Raw genomic sequence first — 20,782 nt, 5'->3', positions numbered from 1 at the left:
GTCAGCAGCTGGGCCTACAGGCATCCCCCCCTTTCCATGCAGGCTGGAAAAGGAGGGAAATGGAGAGGGAAGAGACAGACGTGTGAGAGAGAACTGGAGAGAGAAAAGATGACCCCTCCCTTTCCCGAACACACCCCAGGGGTTTAAAAAGGCAAAATGGAATAGCTTCCCCCGGAAGAAAGGCAGGGGTGGGCATAGAGCTGCCTCCACTCCATGTCTGTGTGTGCCCAAGAGAGACCAAAACAACAAAGACAATGATCCCATGAGGGTTCAGCCAATCTGGATTTTTTGAGTGGGTGGGTTTCGGTGTTGCCAGCAACTGTGATTTTATTGAGAGGCTCATGATATTTATTTATAATTATTTCACAGTCTCATGATATCTTAAAGCCCCAGCTTCTGGAGTCCTTGTGATCTCATGAAAATTTCAGCTTTCATTTTAAAATACAAGGCAGTTTCTAGCCTTCAGGGCCGCAGAGCAAAGCTTAAAAACATGGCCCCTAAAGGTTCAAAAAACAGAAGGAAATTAAAAGATGCCAAAATGTCTAATTATTTGAAATCTCATGATTTTTAAGATAAGCTCATGGGTTTGGGGGAAGGGAGTAATTTTTTTGGAATACTTGGGGTCGGCAGTGCTGCAATGGCTCATGAGTTATTGGTTGACACTGAGTTTTTAATGGGCTCCGAAGGACATTTTTGCAACCTACTAACATCTCAAAAGCTAGGAGAGTAGAAAGAAGCCTTTCATCAAATACAGCCTCCCACTTCAATGGGTGCACTGTACTAAACTCTTTTTGGACATGGTTTTGAGTTGTAATCCAGGGGGACACAGATGACCCACAGCAGCACCCTAATCCTGGCCCAGCACCGCAACCCTAATCCTGGCCTGGTGTGGAGGTGAGGTGTTGGGGTGGGGAACTGGAGAGCAAGCCCACCCCACACACACTCCACAGTGGTGGCTCCTGTCCCTGGGGCTAGGCCCAGCTCCCCAATCTGGATGTGGCAATCTGGTGCACAGGGTCACAGCACTACTCAAGTTTGGCCCAGCCACCCCTCTGTCATGACAAAGGGCATCTGGGTCAAATTTGAATGAGTGGCATTGCAACCTGGCTCACGGGTCACAGCACCACTCAGGTTTGGCAGCCTTGGTTTCAGGAGTTCTGTGGGTACAATTGAACCCAGGCTAAAGCCCCAAACAAAAATGGATCAGAAGATGGCTCTGCCTTTCCTGGCTACTCAATATTGCCCTAACTAGAAGGAGGGTGTTGCAGGGGGAAGGAGGATGTCTCAGGGGATTGGGAAAAAAATGGTTACTTACTTTCTTGTAACTGTTGTTCTTCGAGATGTGTTGTTCATGTCCATTCCACATTAGGTGTGCGTGTGCCGCATGCATGAGCGTTGGAAACTTTTCCCCTTAGCTAAGGCCACACCTGTCGGGGTTCACACCAACATGAGAACCTTTTCCACTGGGCCATATAGGCCGCCCTGATAGAGGGCTTTCTACTGCCAAGCAGAATCTGCTGCACGGGAAGGGAGCACTGGATCTCCAGGGCATTTAGCCACAGAGCCTCCCTGCCGTCAGGTGCAGTGACTGCAGGTCGGGGTGGAGAAGCCGCCCGCCGTCCTGTGTAATGAAGTCCTGGTGTAGGGGCAGGACTACTGGGGCGTCCACCGACAGCTCTGGGAACAATGTGTACCAGTGTTGGCGGGCCCAGGCAGGGCCGGTGCAAAGTTGTTTCGCGCCTTAGGCGAAACTTCCACCTTGCGCCCGCCCCCCCCACCCCGGGAGCCCTGCAGCAGCTCCCCCCCTTTCCCCCCGCCCTGAGGCGCTCGCCCTGCGGCAGCTCCCCTCAGCCCGGGGAGCCGTGTGCGGCAGCTCCCCACCCCAACTCACCTCTGCTCCGCCTCCTCTCAGAGCACGCCACCGCCGCCGCTTCTCCCGCCTCCCAGGCTTGCGGTGCCAATCAGCTGTTTGGCGCGCAAGCCTGGGAGGGAGAGAAGCAGAGCGCAGCGGCGTGCTCAGGGGAGGAGGCGGAGCAGAGGTTAGCTGGGGCGGGGACCGGTTCCCCTGCGTCCCCCCCCCAGTTCCTTGCTGCAGGCGGCCCTCCCCGCGCCCCAGCTCATCTCTGCTCCACCGCCTCCCCAGAGCGAGCTTTTGGCCGCCCCCAACCACTTGGCACCCTAGGCGACCGCCTAGTTCACCTAGTGGTTGCACCGGCCCTGGGCCCAGGCTGGGTTGATGAGGATCACCGCCACCCTGTCCCTGTGCACCTTGAGCAGGACCTTGTGCATGCGGTACGACCTGCTGAGGAAGTCCGCCAGCTCGTTCCGCACCCTCGGGAGATAGAACGCCTCGAGGTGAATCGCATGGGCTATGCAAAGGTCCCAGAGGAGGAGAGCCTTGCGACAGAGTGGCGAGGAACGAGCCCCGCCCTGCTTGTTTATATAAAACATGGCAGTAGCGTTGTCTGTCAGAACTGTCACGCTGTGACCACCCAGAGTGGTGTGAACGGTCTGGCAGGCGAGACGAACCGCCCTGAGCTCCTTCACGTTGATATGGAGCGACCGCTCTGCCTCGGACCACAACCCCTGCGACATGAGGTCCCCCAGGTGAGCTCCCCATCCGTGGTCTGACGCGTTCGTCACCAGCGTCGGGTCCGGAAGTGGGGGAAGGCCACGGTACCAGTGCTGACACGGGCGGTCCCGGCGGCACAAGCCCCACCGAGCCCAGAGCTAAGGGAGCTCAGTGTGAACGATGGGCTCAAGGGCATAACGGATCAGCCCTCTATGCCTGGCACCTTTGAGGCCGCAAAGGACCTCATCGAGCTGTCTGCGGCGAGCCCCCTCCCATATGGGGAGAACCCTCCGGCACCCATGCCTCAGGCGCCATCGAGGGGTAAGCCGGCAATGGTGTGCTGCTCGAAAACACCGTTCCGGCACCGCTCCCGGAGTTGGTCCCGGTTGAGCTCCGACTCCGCAGACTCGCATTTGCCAGTGGCCCAGAAGGAGGTTGCGGCAGAAGAAGAAGAAGTGAAGAAGGACCAGGAAGGGCACACCGCTCTCCAGCACTGCCCAGAGACTGGCACTAAGCCAGGCTTTTGAAGGTGCTTGAGGACAGCGTACCAGACCAGTCATCGGATCCGTCCCTTTGTTTCCTGAACCGCCTGTCCCATTTCTCCCATGTGTGGTCCACCATTATGTTGGACCGTTGGGTCTTACACATGGTGCGAAACGGGTACTTGCTGCAGTTCGTCTCCCTCCCCCCCCCCGCCCAGCCCCCTTCCCCATCCCTCTTCAGGGACCCCTCTCACGAGCATCTCCTAGAGGAGGAAGTCCGCTCGCTGCTACGGGTGGGGGCAGTAGAGGCGGTGCCTCACGGCCTAAGGGGAAAAGAGTTCTATTCCCGATACTTTTTCATCCCCAAGGCCAAAGGGGGCCTTCGCCTAATCCTAGACCTACGCAGGCTCAACAAATTCCTGGTCAAGGCCCTGCTCTTGTCGGTGCTCGGTGCCTTGGGAGGCACCAGCCTCCTGTGCAGGGAACGACCACGCTTTCCTTTAGGCTGTGCCGGGGGCCACACCGGGGAGGACGATCGGTGCTGGGGCCTAGCCTGGCGCTCTGGGGCCAACAGTTTACGGTGCTTCGCCAGTGCCGGGTCTCCTGACGGCTCCGGGGCACTACGCACCGAGGAAGCCTGAGCCGGCGTCGGGCGCTCCGGGCCCGGCGGCTGCAATGCGGCCTCCATCAACAGTTGCTTTAGGCTAAAGTCTCTTTCTTTCCTTATCCTTGGCTTGCACGCCTTGCATATCCTACACCTTTCAGTTTGATGTCCGTCCCCACAGGCAATGTAGACACGAGTCGTGGGGGTCACTAACTGGCATAGGTTTGCGGCACGTGGTGCAAGCCTTGAAGCTGTGGGCCTGCGGCATGCAGGGCTGGTGCTTGAGGCCTCCAAGCACCTAATCGCTTAAGTGTTCACAGTCTGAATGTAAACGAACTGATAACAGCTACTCTAAAGGCTAAAAGAAAAGGAGTACTTGTGGCACCTTAGAGACTAACAAATTTATTTGAGCATAAGCTTTCGTGAGCTACAGCTCACTTCATCGGATGCATTCAGTGGAAAATACAGTGGGGAGATTTATATACATAGAGAACATGAAACAATGGGTGTTACAATACACACTGTAACGAGAGTGATCAGGTAAGGTGAGCTATTACCAGCAGGAGAGCGGGGGGGGGGGGGGGGAGACCTTTTGTAGTGATAATCAAGGTGGGCCATTTCCAGCAGTTGACAAGAATGTCTGAGGAACAGTGGGGGGTGGGAGGGAATAAACACGGGGAAATAGTTGTACTTTGTGTAATGCCCATCCACTCCCAGTCTTTATTCAAGCCTAAATTAATTGTATTCAGTTTCCAAATTAATTCCAATTCAGCAGCCTCTCGTTGGAGTCTGGTTTTGAAGTCTTTTTGTTGTAGTATTGCAACTTTTAGGTCAGGAGAGTGAGTTTGTGTGTGTGGTTTTTGGAGGGGGGGGTGAGAAAACTTGGATTTGTGCTGGAAATGGCCCACCTTGATTATCATACACATTGTAAAGAGAGTGGTCACTTTGGATGGGCTATTACCAGCAGGAGAGTGAGTTTGTGTGTAGGGGGGCGGAGGGTGAGAAAACCTGGATTTGTGCTGGAAATGGCCCAACTTGATTATCATACACATTGTAAGGAGAGTGATCACTTTAAATAAGCTATTACCAGCAGGAGAGTGGGGTGGGAGGAGGTATTGTTTCATGGTCTCTGTGTATATAATGTCTTCTGCAGTTTCCACAGTATGCATCCGATGAAGTGAGCTGTAGCTCACGAAAGCTTATGCTCAAATAAATTGGTTAGTCTCTAAGGTGCCACAAGTACTCCTTTTCTTTTTGTGAATACAGACTAACACGGCTGTTACTCTGAAACTTTTAGGTCTGTAATCGAGTGACCAAAGAGATTGAAGTGTTCTCCGACTGGTTTTTGAACGTTATAATTCTTGATGTCTGATTTGTGTCCATTTATTCTTTTACGTAGAGACTGTCCAGTCTGACCAATGTGCATGGCAGAGGGGCGTTGCTGGCACATGATGGCATATATCACATTGATGGATGTGCAGGTGAACGAGCCTCTGATAGCGTGGCTGATGTGATGAGGCCCTATGATGGTGTCCCCTGAATAGATATGTGGACACAGTTGGCAACGGGCTTTGTTGCAACGATAGTGGTTCTGTTGTGTGGTGTGTGGTTGCAGGTGAGTATTTGCGTCAGGTTGGGGGGCTGTCGGTAAGCAAGGACTGGCCTGTCTCCCAAGATCTGTGAGAGTGATGGGTCGTCCTTCAGGATAGGTTGTAGATCCTTGATGATGCGTTGGAGAGGTTTTAGTTGGGGGCTGAAGGTGATGGCTAGTGGAGTTCTGTTATTTTCTTTGTTGGGCCTGTCCTGTAGTAGGTGACTTCTGGGTACTCTTCTGGCTCTGTCAATCTGTTTCTTCACTTCAGCAGGTGGGTATTGTAGTTGTAAGAATGCTTGATAGAGATCTTGTAGATGTTTGTCTCTGTCTGAGGAGTTGGAGCAAATGCGGTTGTATCTTAGAGCTTGGCTGTAGACAATGGGTCGTGTGGTGTGGTCTGGATGAAAGCAGGAGGCAAGTAGGCAGGAATAGTGGTCAGCAGGTTTCCGATATAGGGTGGTGTTTATGCGACCATTGCTTATTAGCAACGTAGTGTCCAGGAAGTGGATCTCTTGTGTGGACTGGTCCAGGCTGAGGTTGATGGTGGGATGGAAATTGTTGAAATCACGGTGGAATTCCTCAAGGGCTTCTTTTCCATGGGTCCAGATGATGAAGATGTCATCAATGTAGTGCAAGCAGAGTAGGGGCGTTAGGGGACGAGAGCTGAGGAAGCGTTGTTCTATGTCAGCCATAAAAATGTTGGCATACTGTGGGGCCATGCGGGTACCCATGGCAGTGCTGTTGATTTGAAGGTATACATTGTCCCCAAATGTGAAATAGTTATGGGTGAGGACAAAGTCACAAAGTTCAGCCACCAAGTTTGCCGTGACATTATCGGGGATAGTGTTCTTGACGGCTTGTAGTCCATCTTTGTGTGGAATGTTGGTGTAGAGGACTTCTACATCTATAGTGGCGAGGACGGTGTTTTCAGGAAGATCACCGATGGATTGTAGTTTCCTCAGGAAGTCAGTGGTGTCTTGAAGATAGCTCGGAGTGCTGGTAGCGTAGGGCCTGAGGAGGGAGTCTACATAGCCAGACAATCCTGCTGTCAGGGTGCCAATGCCTGAGATGATGGGGCGTCCAGGATTTCCAGGTTTATGGATCTTGGATAGCAGATAGAATACCGCAGGTTGTGGTTCCAGGGGTGTGTCTGTGCAGATTTGTTCTTGTGCTTTTTCAGGGAGTTTCTTGAGCAAATGGTGTTTCTTGAGCAAAGGTTCCCCCTCCCCCAGCCCCGCTAATAGCTCACCTTAAGTGATCACTCTTTTCAGAGTAGCAGCCGTGTTAGTCTGTATTCGCAAAAAGAAAAGGAGTACTTGTGGCACCTTAGAGACTAACAAATTTATCTGAGCATAAGCTTTCGTGAGCTACAGCTCACTTCATCGGATGCATTACAGTGTGTAGGGAACACCCATTGTTTCATGTTCTCTATGTATATAAATCTCCCCGGTGTATTTTCCATTGAATGCATCCGATGAAGTGAGCTGTAGCTCACGAAAGCTTATGCTCAAATAAATTGGTTAGTCTCTAAGGTGCCACAAGTACTCCTTTTCTTTTTGCGAATACAGACTAACACGGCTGCTACTCTAAAGGCTAAGGGACTGCTCTTCTACGAGAGAGAGAGAGGTTGTTCCAATGCCGCCATGGACGGTAAGAAGGAACTGGAGGGGGTTGGGCCGGCAGAGGTATATCTGTGGGGCGCAGTGGCGCCACTCGGGGGCCCGCCGGGAGCCGCTAAGGGAAAAAGTTTCCGACGCTCGTGCGCGCAGCGTGCGCACGCCTAATGTGGAATGGACGTGAACAAGCACTCGAAGAAGAATGGAGTCTTTCACTACCAGGACCCCTGTGTTGATTGACCACAAGTTGGAGAGTGGGGTGGGATACATAGGACTCAGATACCATGACAATGGGCTCATTAGTGCAAGATAGACAGATGTGAGAAAAGTGTCATCTAAGGCTAGGCAGGGGATGGTACTTTGAGTATTACGCTTATCACATTGTGGCTATTGGAAATGAGACAGGTGTTTGTGGGAGGGTATCTATTGCTGAAGTCTACTGTAGCAGTGCCTGGTGATTTTTTTAATATTTAATGATATTTTTAAAATGTAGCGCCTGCTAGAAGCTAGAGCAATAGACAAATAATCTACAGCAATAAACTGTAGGGTAAAATAACCCCCAAATCCCCAGAATACAAAAGGGAAGAAAACCCAAGGCACCTCCATTATGGTTTGTTATTTTGAACATAATAACTTTATTGATAAGAGACACCAGTAGTTACCACCTTCACTTTGTTAACCACAAATATACAGGACGTAGTAAATACAGGTGCCAAGATGGCAGGGTTTATTGGAATTGGTTTTGGAAAACATACTAGGTGGGGGAGGGAGTGGGGGGACACTCAGGATTGGACAGACACCCAAGGAACCTGTGTGCAGCAGGCCATTCTTTAGTCATCATATATATGTATTGCTTTATATTATACATCTTTTTATTTATATATAATATATATATACTATACACAGGCAGTAACGCTGCAGGGGAGGGGCAGGGAAACCCAACTGGAGTTGTCAATACCACAGAGGCAGTGAGATCGTCTGGAGAAATGGTTCGTACATGCCACACGGGGCGACTGAGCTAACCTCTGGGCCTCATTGTCTCCTAGTCTCTCCAGAAGCTGGAGTTAAGATTCCTAAAAGGACCCACCCATCTGTCCTGCATTCCCAGGGTCTCCCACATGCTTATAAGGGTACAGGGTGCTGGCAGTGTTAGGTGCAGAGACTTATTCCTAGGGAGCTGTCAGGAACAAGGGGTGGGGAGGGGAAGAGAACTGAATTGAGTTGGTGAATCGCATGTGTGCATGGGAGGGGAGCAACCTTGTGCCCAGGACTTGTCAGAACACTGGAGCTATAACCTCCTCTGGCACCTCCTGTTGTGAAATAGCCTCTAACTCAAGGTCCCCAAATGCTGTGTGTGCACATAGACGGGGGGCCAGAATCGTTCCCTCCCTTCCAGTAAGGAGCCTGCAACCCTGTTAAAAAGCCACCAACACCACAGAGGGAAATGCACCCTTATCATTCTACTACTCAGAGACCCTTGTCCTCCTTTCTCTGTCTGCCCCAGTCCCTCATTTATCAGGGCTGAGGATGTTACACTGAAAAGAGTTCGCTGCTCCCGCCAGGCAAAAGCAAAGCCAGGAACTGAGCCACCAGAGTGGGCGAACCCTCTAGGAACCACTGCAAGCTCCTGCTTGCCATGCAGACGTCTACCGACGGACAGAGAACAGAAGCAGAGGGACAGAGAGATGGGGAATAACCTGAGACAGGAGCAGACTGGTTCTTCATCTGCCTGGGAGATGCCTGCCCTGACAGGGGAGGTAATGAGCCTTCCATTGCAGAGCAGCTAGGGGGTCCCTTGGTGTTGTGAGGGGAGCAGGGTGAAAGGGGGAAAGGTCTCTTTACTGACCAGCTCTAAGAAAAGGAGGACTTGTGGCACCTTAGAGACTAACAAATTTATCTGAGCATAAGCTTTCATGAGCTACAGCTCACTTCATCAGAATGCAGCTGTGGCTCACAAAAGCTTATGCTCAAATAAATTTGTTAGTCTCTAAGGTGCCACAAGTACTCCTTTTCTTTTTGCAGATACAGACTAACATGGCTGCTACTCTGTGACCAGCTCTAGATGACTTTAGGGACCCTCCTGGCTGTGATGGGAGAGGGGACATTAAAATAGTCCCATGGTACAAACCAAAATAAAAACATCCCCTCCCCACGGGCAGAACCCTCTCTGATGAAGTGGGGGATGGCTGCTGGGTCTCAGAGATTCATTCCAAAAGATATGCTGGGGTTTTACCCTGAGACACCAGTTGTTTATAATTCCTCTGCCTCCCCACACAACCCTCCCCAACTCCGTCATTCTCTCTTCACTCCAGGGGGAGAGACCACTTGGAGAAAGCTCTCTCTGACACGGATTACAAAGAACACCTCTCGATAAAGTCCCCCCTCTTCCCAAACCTAAATATTAGACTACCCCAACAGAAGAGAAGCTTGGCAGATGGGAACCCTTCCCCACCAAACCTCCTATTTACAGTATTGCTTTTGCTCAGGACCATGGAGTGAGAGACTTGCCCAGCTCCTCTTTGTGCTTCAGCTGTGACAGGGCCTATCATTTCCTTCCCCTCACCTCCACTAGCTGCTAGCCATGTGCCACGTACAGCAAAACACTAGGAGAGGCGCCAATGGGGAGGCCTGTAAACAATATACACACATACACACACAGGCACATAGATCACGCAACAGCTGGAGTCTCAGCTCCCTCCGGTAACAACTTCTCCTCTTTTTAGTGCCCAAATGTGGAAGTTCCATAGGCAGCTCTGAGAAACAGCCCTTTAAAGATAGGTTTCAGAATAGCAGCCATGTTAGTCTGTACTCGCAAAAAGAAAAGGAGTACTTGTGGCACCTTAGAGACTAACAAATTTATTTGAGCATAAGCTTTCGTGAGCTACATGCATGCATCCGATACATACATGCATCTGATGAAGTGAGCTGTAGCTCATGAAAGCTTATGTTCAAATAAATTTGTTAGTCTCTAAGGTGCCACAAAGTACTCCTTTTCTTTTTCCTTTAAAGATAGACACTGCAGATAAAAACAGCTGTATAATTGTGTACAAAGGAGGGGATTCCTCACTAGACAGTTCCTCCACTCATTTTGGGGCTGCGTCTCCCTATTTCTCCTATCCTTCATTTGGCAAGAGGTGTGTGGCAAGGGAGGGAGCTAGTAACCTAGAACAGTGGCTTTCAACCTTTTTTCATTTGCGGACCCCTAAAAATTTTCTTAATGGCAGTGCAGACCTCTTTGGAAATCTTAAACATATTCTGTGGACCTCCAGGGGTCCATGGACACCAGGTTGAAAACCACTGACCTAGATGTTTTGCCCTGCCCTCCTGGCAACCCAAGTTCAATTCCCAAGCCTGGCAGGAACTAGGAGTCCTAACAGTAAGTGCTCTACACTGCCACCTAGCACACCTGTGTTCCATCCTTGATCTCTCAGTTCCTCAAGGTGCTCATGGTTAGTGTTCTGTACTATCATATTACCCTGGTTCTGCTCCTGATCCCTCCATCCGAGGGCCAGCAGGGCTGCGAGCTCTGCCCAGCTCAAGCGTGGTAGCCTAGGAGTTAATATTCTACACACCCACATGAGATACCTAGCTTTGGTTCCTGGCCTCATTTTCTTAGCGCTTGTCTACATGAGGAAATTGACCAGAATAGCTATTGTGGAATAGCTCCCACTGTGGACACTCTATTCTAGAATAAAAGTCACTTGTAGTCCAGAATAATTAGTGTACTTCCAAAGCTGAGTAAGGATTCTAGGATAAAAAAAAAAACATTTTATTCCAGAGCATAGTGTCCACACAGGGAGCTATCCTGGAATAACTGTTCTAGTCGATTTCCCCGTGTAGACAAGCCCTTAGGCTGCCAGGAGCTAGGGACTGAGGATGGAGCACTGACGTCTCTGAAGAGCTGTAAGATACACAAAGACCGAGTTTCAGTGGGAAGAGAGTGCAGCATGGCCAGGTTTTGCAAGAGCAGGGGGAGATACTCCCCATTCAGCTCACTTAGCAGAGCTGCTGTTTAAAGACCCCTCTTAGGTTCCCTGATCCAGTCTCAGTCAGGATAACTGGGGCACACACAAGAGCCCAGCTGCTGGGACCCTACTCACTGGTTACACCCACCCTAAGAATGTCTAGACGCCAGCTGGCAGAAATGCAGCAGTATTTCTTTCCAGCAGGGCGAGAACCTCCATTGAGAGTTCTGCCCTGTTTCTCTGGGCTCCAGAGAGAGTGGCACAGATGCCCGGGATAATCTGTCTAGGAGCACAGAGAGGCTGGAATTTCTTTCACTCCATCAGAGATGTAGATTCAACAGGACTATAGAAATTAAATTCATCCGCTTGTCCCTTTCGTCCTGCACCTTTATTCTGGGCAAAGGCCACAGGGCTCCCAGAGTTGGCTGGCAAAGTTCCCCATCAACTGGTGTGAAGCTGGCTTTTCCCCAAATCAGCCCAGTGACTTCCTCCTCATTCCGTGCTTAGCCAGTTGTGATCCCTGAGCGGGAAGAGCAGGGGACTGAATGGAGTTCTCAGGAGTTTCTCTTAAGACATCTTCCCCACCCTGAGCGTGCAGCTTGGTTCTGGTTCTCCCTAGAGGACCACAGTGTTAACCTCAGAAGGGTGCTTACATGGGGATGGGGAAGCACCTCCAATCCAACTGTCTGGGGAAAGAGGGATTCTCATTGCATAGCTCATCCTGTCCAGTCCTGATTATTCTCTTGGTTTAAAATCTATCAACATCTTTGTAGCTTTTGATGGTGCCTGCAAAACTCCGCCCCCAAGCATTTTGTCTCTCACCCCCCGTCCCTCACCCTCAACACCACTCCTCCCTACACCCCGAAGATAAACTACCAACAACTTCCCATACAGCCTTGTATTGCTGAGGGGGCAATACCCCATGAGGCAAAGGGGTTATGACCTGCCCCGATGCTTGCACATCCCCCCACCCTTGCACGCCTGCATGCTTGCTCTGACCTCTCCCTCCCTCACACACTCCTCCCCCATATCCAACTCTCCCTCCCACCCACACAGACAGACACACGCATCCGCTCCAACACTGTAGGTGCCACCTTCTCCCCCTGCCCCCCAGAGCCGCTTGAGCAGTCCCCGTTATCTCCCCCTCTTAGGCCTCTGCTACCTGTGCTGGTGCCCTTGTCACCCTCCCCTGCCCACCAAAAGGCTGAGCTGGATTCTTGCCCAAAGCTGCTGCTCACTCCCAGGTTGCCAGGGGAGCTTTTGCTGTGACAGGGACAGGGATAGACTTGGGAATATGCAGTTTGGGTCTGGTGGACAATTCAGAGGGAGGGAGGAGCAGTTAGGGCTTTTTTTTTCTTTTTAAAAAACAATAAATAAAAACAAATGGCCCCAGGCTGGAGCATGGCCAAGGGCCACCTGTTGCGCTGGGATGCGCCTGTCTGTTTTGTGCCGCAGCCTCCCGCTGGCAGAGGGAAGGGGGCAGAGGGGAGGGGCATGGGAAGGGGCACCGGTGTAGCTCAGTAGTTCTGTGTTTGGGTTTGGTACCCCTGTGTCTCAGCGTCAAAAGCGTCTACAGGAGGGGGCTGCTGGTACGTCCCCACCGTGTCTGTGGCATCGTCCTCGTTCGTGTAAGGGGTGTAAGGCAGGCCGGAGTCCTGGCTTGGGTCCGTGTAGTCCTGGGAGAAGAGGGCTGAGTCGGCACCAATCCGGTAGCGCTGGTATGCCAGAAACGCCTGGCCCACCTTTAAGGGAGGATGAGGGGAGATGGGAAGCAGAGAGAGAAAGAGGCAGGAGAAAGGGAAGGAACATGCCGAGGAGGAGAGACAAACAAAAGCCAAGTTAGTAGTGGTTAAGGATTAGTGCACAAGGCATGACTGGAAATCACTGTTTAAACACACCCAAGTGCAAGAAGAGTTAGTGTGCCCCATGGAGAGCGCGAGCCCAGGACAAGAGAGAGAGCGCACAAGTGTGCCACCCACTGCTTGCACTTGCTTTGCCCACGCCCACAGCAGTTGCTGAGTCCATCCTGCCCAGCGACAGGGTTCACATTGTGAAGGCATAGACGGATATACATGGATAACGTCCCCCCCCGAGCCAGGTGATCTGCTTCACGTCCACCTCAGAGGTCTCGCTCCTTTGGGCTGGATCTGTGACTCATTTCACCTCAGACCCTACTGGGGCTCCAGACCGATCCGCCAGAGGAAAGGGATGGTCATGAGGTAGCGGCTGTTCCCATTAACCCTTTCACTGCTAGTCATCCACTGAGCAACCCGCTATGGTGCCAAAAAAAAAAAATCACAGACCTTGCGGGGGAAGGAGGGGGGGGAAGCAGAGGCCTTCTAGAATAGGTCCAGCCTTGTTCCTGCTCCCCGTCTCTGACATTGCTTTTGGAACGCTCTTTGGTGTGACAAGATCATTGGGGCTGGGGCTCAGGGAGGGTCAGGGACCAGAGAGCTGCCTTCCCCCAGTGTCCCAGACATGTCTGAATGGTCCAGCTACCCAGGGACCATCCCAGCATAGTGAGTAAAAGGAGCAGAGGAGTGAGAGGAAGTGGAGATGGGAAGAAGGGATTGTGGTGCGGGGAGCCCTGCCCGGCTAAAATATTAAGACTGAGCAGATGCCAATAGAAAGAGATACAGGTGTTATTGAGCGTTAGTCAGGTGCGGGGAAGTGGAGGAGGAGAGGTGGGTCACTTCCTTCCAACTCCCCAAAGGACAATTAACGTCCCATCCCAGTTCCAAGGCACATCGCTTCTCTCTCTCCCCACCATGTCAGCTGCACTGACATGGCAACGTGCCTCTGTATTCTCAGCCCCTGCCTCCCACCCCGATCCTGGGAGTTGGAATCATCTGCACTCCAACAACCTCCTCCCCTATGCACACCCCTTCTCCGACAAGGCCCTGAGGGAATGGTGCTAAGCGCCCCCTGGGGAATGGCACTAGGGCAGCGGTGCGGGGGAGCTAGGGAAGAGAGTATTGTATTCTTCCTGAAAGCTAATGTGTCTGAGTCTCCGGAAAGCCAGAAATGTCAGGAGGCCCTGTGAGGAGAGAGCGGGAGGGGATAGGGAGAAGAGTCAATGAGGGAGACAACCAAACAAAGTAACGTGACTGAAATAAAAACCCCAACAGACACCATTAGACTCCCCTTTTTCCAGTCAAACAGAGAGAGGAGCTGGACACACGCCTTCCTCCTCAGGCCTTTCATCTCACATCCCTCTCTTCCTGTGGCTGAGGAACCCTGGTCTGTGGGGAGAGCCCTGCAGTACCACTCATTGGGTACGTCTGCACTGGAGCTGGAGGCATCATTTCCAGCTCCAGTTGACGTACAGGCACTAGCTTTGATTGAGCTTGCGTGCTAAAAATAGCCACGTAGCCGTTGTGGTGCTGGCAGTGGGATGGACTAGCTCTCTGAGTATGATCCTGCCTGGATCCTAGGTACTTACTCAGGTGGCTAGCCCATCTTGCCATGGCAACACTTCTATTTTTAGTGCCCTAACTTGATCAAAACTAGCATGGGTACATCTGCCTGAGCTGGAAACTACATCTCCCACTCCAGTGTGGACACACCCAGACAAAGTTTGGGAGGATGTGGCAGGTGTTGCTCTCCTTTGCCGCATTTCTCAGGAGGTGAAGATGCCGCCTCCACAGCTCTTCCAGCCCCTGATTTCCCACCCCCACTGATAGCCCCATCTGGACTAGAACTACAAAGAAACGTCTAGTAAGAGGAGCAGGTTCTGGTTGAGCGGGATGGCAGCTATGCCACTGGCATGATCTTATCATCTACGTACCACACATTTACATTCCTAGGAGTGTGCTGGCCGCTATTTTGTGTGGCAGGGGTGACACAGTATCTCACAAAAGACAGACACACTGTGCTCTCCTGTGCAGACTTTACTTATGTTCTTTCTTGTTCCATCTCTTAATTTCAAATAAAAGTCACATTGACTGAAAGTACAAGGAGGCTCTTTGTGTATGGAAAAAACCCAATCGGTTACATTGAAATGGAGCCCCAAAATCTGGACAAGTAGAGAAATTCCCTGGTGCGGGTTGGGGGATAAAAAGGGAAGGGAAAGGAAGCTCTGGGAAGGATCCAAACAAATTCCACCATTTTCTTCCTACCAAATGAACTAGGAATGCCAGCATGGGGGCAAACCAGATACAGACAGGAGGAAGACCACATGCTGTGCTACAGGATGTTAACAACCATCCCCTCCCCCAACACAGTTGCTGAAGCCCCTCCTGAGGTCAGTAATGCTAGCCACACATCCTGGAAAGAGAAACAGACTCTTTGTATGGTACTTATACGCCCCCACTGCCAGAGTATCTGAACACCTCAGAGTTTCAACTCTATTTATCCTCACAACACCTCGGTGAAGTAGGGCAGCACTATTATCTCCATTTTATGGACAGGGAACTGTGGCACAGGGAGGTTAAGTGGTTTGCCCAAAGTCACACACGAAGTCTGTGGCAGAACAGGGACTTGAACCCAGCTCTCCTGAGTCCTAGGCTAATGCCCTACCCATTGGACCATCCTCCATTTCTTCTACTGGGCCTCTCCCAGAAGCCACTTTCGTTTCTGTTCCATTGGAAATGCAGGAGTCAGCCCTAGCCAGGGGACCTTTCATCTACAGAGGGCTGGGCTAACCCTAAGTGGGGTTAGAACTGCTATGCAGGGGAGCCCTGATCCATGGGCTCTAATCAGAGTCCCAGCTGCTTTACTCACCCAGGTGAAGATGGAGAAGAAAGAGAAGGTGATCGCTGCTCGAGCTGCATCTGCCCCCTCATTCAGCGGGTTGTTCTCGTGCTTTGAAACTTGCCACTGGTTGGCCAGGAAGCAGAAGCCAACAAACCAGAGGAATGCCCAAAAGGCTGGGAAAGGACAGCATTAAAATAAGACAGAGAAGAGGGGTAGGGTAGGGGTAAACGTAAATATATTATATTTCTCCAGCAAATTTATATCCTGCAAGATCCTCAAGTGTTTTTACAGAGTACAGTAACTCCTCACTTAAAGTTGTCCTGGTTAACATTGTTTTGTTGTTACGTTGCGAATCAAGTAGGGAACATGCTAGTTTAAAGTTGCGCAACGCTCCCTTATAACGTCGTTTGGCAGCCCCCTACTTTGTCCACTGCTTCCAGGAAGAAGCAGCCCATTGCAGCTAGCTGGTGGGGCTTGGAACCAGGGGGGGCTGGCAGCCCCCGTATCAGCTCCCTGCTCCCCTAAGTTCCCTGTGCGGCAGCGGCCCAGCAGGCTGTCAATTGCCAGCAGTTCAGCTGTTCCTCCCCCACTGCTGTGTGCTGCTCCTGCCCTCTGCCTTGGAGCTGTTCCCCGGAGCCTCCTACTTGCTGTGCAAGGGTGGGGGAGAAGAGGGGGGACTAATGTCAGGGTGTCCCCTTCCTCCCTGCTCCGGCACCCCACTTACCCCATTTCCATGGGGGGGGGGCATGACAGGGCTCAGGACGGAGTGAGCTTCCTGGCAGTAGCTTCTTTCTCAACTTGCTGATCTACCTAAAAAGGCAATGTACTTAGAGTGGGGTCAGCATATTTAAAGGGACCTTGTGCATCTCTCTCTCTCATCCCTGTGTGTGTGTCTCTGTCTGCTATGATGTCTCCCCTCCCTCCGTTCGTGCAGCCTTGTAGAGTGTGAGGCTACATTAACAACGTGTTAATCCTTGAGGCCTCAGCTGATTCCTAGTTCATCATTTAGCAGTAAGGCATTCCCTGGGAAATATCCCACCCTCTGACATCACCACCTCAACCAAGCTTCACAATCATCATCGCTGTGTACAGTATTAAATTGTTTGTTTAAAACTTATACTGTCTGTGTGTGTGTGTGTGTGTATATAATCTTTTGTCTGGTGAAAAAAATTTCCCTGGAACCTAACCCCCCCTATTTCCATTAATTCTTATGGGGAAATTGGATTCGCTTAACATCGTTTCGCTTAAAGTCACATTTTTCAGTAACGTAACTACAATGTTAAGCGAGGAGTTACTGTAGGCCAAATTCTGATTGTGCAGTCCCAATAAACTCAGTGGAGCGGCATAGCTGTAACTGGGGGCAGAGCTGTCACTCTGGGGTGTGCATTAAGATATGGTGTGGTACCAACGTTTTATCGGCATGAGCTTGAAAGGGTAACATGATTCTCAAATGGCACCGTGAGTGAGTTCTGCAGGGCCTCCCAAATGAGGAGAGATCACTCACTTCTGAAATGCAGCCCTTCTGTACCAGTTACGCTACATAATATGGTCCTGGAAGGACAAGTGAAGAGCAGTTTCTTCACAACAAGCTGCAAAAGAATTGTAGGCAGCCAGACTGAAATTACACAGTGATTGGAATTTGGGCAGGACACCAGGGCTAATGCCCTTACACTTATAAAAAGTGCCATAGGCTCTATAATACAACTACATGATGACCGACAGGCCCTCCATTTTACTTCTCTTCCAAAAGATGGGCGATACAGACTGGTAATACACAGAATAACAGTGTTCCCGCTTGAGGGACTGGAGAATGAAAAAAGAGAGCAAGAGAGCAGTAGCATTTTGATGGAGGAAAACACCTGGATCACGGCTCCCTTGGGAAGGGATGATAAATGAGCAGGATCAGAGTCGTAAGGGAAGGGGAAAGGAGTGTGCATGATCCACATCGGAGCATCAGGGGTGTGGAAAAGGGGCTGGCCTGGGGTCCCTGGCAGGAACAGAATTGATGCATTTACCCCCTTTCTGAAGTACGACGTATTTGGGAGAAATAAGAAGGATGTTTGTTCTGCTGTACTGCACTCAGTTTCTCTAACACACTCCCTTCCGCTTCTCTTCTCTGCATCTCGCTGTTTGTCATTTACATAGCACTATCGCTGTGCCCTGGCTAGACAATGTGCAACTTTTGCTAAACAAGCAAAAAGACCCTTGATGGGCTTGCACACTTAAAAGACAAAAGAGGTACAGAAGAGTTTACAGACACTGGGCCTGATCCTCCCTGCACAACAGTTTTCCAGTGGGGTAACTCCACTGGTGTCAGTGGTGACTTGAGCTGATGGGAGTTCAAAATCAGGCCTGCAGAACAGGGGTGGATGTCACGTTGGGAAGGCTCTGCAGAACAAGTGATTGTGTATTTTACTTTAAGGGCGAGAGGGAACAGTCTCAGTGCACGTTCTTGGGAAGCTGTTCCAGGTGTCTTGGGGCTGCAAAAGAAGGGATGAAATTGGGAGTGAATGAGCCGGACAAAGGGAGTAGTGAGGAGTGAAATGTCAGCATGAAGGAGATCATGTGTGGGGACATCGGAGGAGACGAGGACAGATAAGTGAGGGAGTAGAGTACAGGAAAACGTTGAAAGAGAGATGAGGAAACTTGGTGCAGAAGGTGATGCAAAGCAGGACAGCGATTCGGAGACATGGTGTGACGGAAGACGACTTTCCTTGTGACACCCACCACTCACTGAAGCTTCCAGCTGAAGTACCAGGAACACAGGTGCCTCTCTGCAGCTCCAACAAATTAGGGACCATGAGAAGCAGAATGTAAGTTAGAACAGCCCTGGGTGCCAGGAGCTGGGCAGGGGCCAGCAATGCCTCAGAACATGCACAGTACAAAAGTGTCTTAAAGGGAATTTACAGTCAGACTATTTAAAATTCTGTGGGTTTTTTGGGGGAGGATGGGGTGGGTTCTCATTTGATTCAAACACCTGGCACTGGAAAGAAAAACCTCAGTTACAAGCTGCGTCACCCTCTACTCCTTCAAATAAGGGCCTAGAAAGATCCTACCCGTTTTCTGGTCTTCACAGAATCATAGCATATCAGGGTTGGAAGGGACCTCAGGAGGTCATCTAGTCCAACCCCCTGCTCAAAGCAGGACCAATCCTCAATTTTTGCCCCAGATTCCTAAATGGCCCCCTCAAGGATTGAACTCAGAACCCTGGGTTTAGCAGACCAATGCTCAAACCACTGAGCTATCTCCTCCCCCTCCAAGGAGACCTCCAGCAAAAACCAGAGAAAATGAGACTTGATATTTCTAAAGGAAAAAACAAGGGCAAAAAGGCATCCTTTCAAGCTGTTTTTATGCATCATACAGAATTAAAATAAAGGGGCATAAACCAGATGTTTCTTTCCTTTGCAGGTCATTTTTAAGGCTTGCCATTTTTAATCACAGGAATGCAATTTGCACATATGTTCACATCTCCCACACTGTGTGAGGAATGCTTGAGCTGCCTGTGGTGTCATTATCCCATCATCGAATCATAAGGCAGCAGCAGAAGCCAGAGAGAGGTCAAAGAGAGACAGGGCTAAGAGGAAGAGGATGAGATGAGGGTGAGGAAAAAAGATGATGAGTTAAGAGGAAGGAGAGGATGGGGATAGGAGGAGGAAAGAGAAGGAAAGACGAGACAGGGAGAAAAGAGGAAAAAAGAGGAGTGGGTGTAAGAAGGGGGAAGAAGGTTGGAGGACAAAGAAGAGAAGACGATAACGAAGGTGAGGGGGCACAAGGAAGGAGACCAGTCAAAGAGCTCCTGTTCCATGGATGTCTGGCCAGTTGGCTTATGAAATAAGACAGGCTCCTTCCCTCAGCTCAGCTCAGCTCCCTGAGGAGACGGGTTCCATGCCAACCAGCCAGGAAGCTCACCAGAGACGCCGATGTCCGAGAGCACTGCCTTCTTGCGGTCCTTGACGCTGCTTATCTGTGGGAAATAGACATCCAGAGCCAGATAGAGAAGGCAGCTGAGGAAAGCGAGGACGCCCACGGTGATGCCATAGTTGCAGGCATTGTGGTTGCGGTTGAAGATACAGTGCTCCTCCATCTCATCGGGGCGGTTCAGGTAACCTTCATTCACAATGGAGCCGAAGACAACAATAGAGAACACCTGAGGAGAGGGAGGCAGGAGGAAGGTGAGGACCATGCCTGCCTCCAGACCACCAGGCGACTAGTAGAGTGGAGAAGAGGTCTCCTGAGACTAGCTGGCCCTCATATGCCTTCTCTGTCTGAGCTGCGAGCCTGTCTTGTTAGCTTGTTTGGGCTACACTGAAAAAATATTGGGTCACTTAGATCCAAAACTGATTTGGAAGAGGCAGGATTTACTCAACAAACCGAAAACCTGAAAACATTTTGTTGGGTCAAATGCAATTTTGAACATCAACATGAAACAATATTTGGAAAACAATGTGTTGATTCCAAATGAAATGGTTCATTTTGACATTTCCAAAATTTTTATTTTAAGGGGGGTTTTTTTGGTAAAAACTATTTGCTGAATTGGACATGAACTCAGATAGTTTTGGTACCCCCCAAAATGCACTTGTCTGTGAATTTACTATTTGCTAAAAAAGTTTTTGCCCAGCTCTAGTTTGGACAATTGCTGAGGGGAAGATTACCTTACTTTATTTCTAAGAATTGCCTCATAATAGGATATTCTTAACTTATATTTTTATTTTTTATTTTATTATTTTTATTATTATTATTTTTTACATATTTAAGATCAATTGAAAGAGGCCATTCTCCATCTGAAATCAGAGTGCCCACACACAGACTAGCACCAGATTAAGGAAAAGGGTGAACTGGTACCGGTTTCATTTCTTCCGTTTTAGTTCTTGGGTAGACAAGCTCTGAGGGTTGGTCCACACTTGAAAGTTATATTGGCATAGCTACATCTCTCTCGGGTGGAAAAATCCACCCCCCTCAGCAACATAGTTAAGCCAACCTAAGTCCCGGTATAGACAGCACTAGGTTGATAGAACAATTCTCCCATCAACCTAGCTACTGCCTCTCAGGGAGGATTTACTACAGATGGCAGTGTCTTCACTGAACTGAACTGCAGCATTGTAAGTGTAGACAAGCCCTAAATCCTCTATAGGCAGTCATTCACCCTCCCACTCCATCCTCCACCCACCAGTTCTCTCCAGGTGGCTTTTCCTTTTATTCATTGTTCCCTCCCCCCATTTATTCACTTACTTTATCTGTCCAACTTCTACTCCTG

General features: G+C 50.3%; 1 protein-coding gene across 3 annotated transcripts in view; it reads right to left on the bottom strand.

Annotated features, from left to right (window-relative positions):
- Positions 1–20,782, bottom strand: part of SYNGR1 (synaptogyrin 1) — a 38,173-nt gene that overhangs the window by 2,228 nt on the left and 15,163 nt on the right. The window contains exons 2-4 of one of the 3 annotated variants that reach the window (XM_073326793.1): positions 19,438–19,675; positions 15,556–15,701; positions 11,917–12,575 (exon numbers count right to left, since the gene is read on the bottom strand). In XM_073326793.1, the coding sequence (XP_073182894.1) occupies positions 12,351–12,575; positions 15,556–15,701; positions 19,438–19,675 (609 nt within the window). In that variant the 3' untranslated portion in view covers positions 11,917–12,350. Of the gene's footprint in view, positions 1–11,916; positions 13,871–15,555; positions 15,702–19,437; positions 19,676–20,782 lie in introns of those variants that run through there. The other 2 variants (XM_073326796.1, XM_073326795.1) reach the window with 2 other exon arrangements.

This window comes from Lepidochelys kempii, chromosome 1 (genome assembly GCF_965140265.1).
Source record: "Lepidochelys kempii isolate rLepKem1 chromosome 1, rLepKem1.hap2, whole genome shotgun sequence".
NCBI classification, from domain to species: Eukaryota; Metazoa; Chordata; order Testudines; family Cheloniidae; genus Lepidochelys; species Lepidochelys kempii.
Note: the sequence above shows the minus strand (reverse complement) of the source record. Positions and strands in the feature narration are given on the sequence as shown.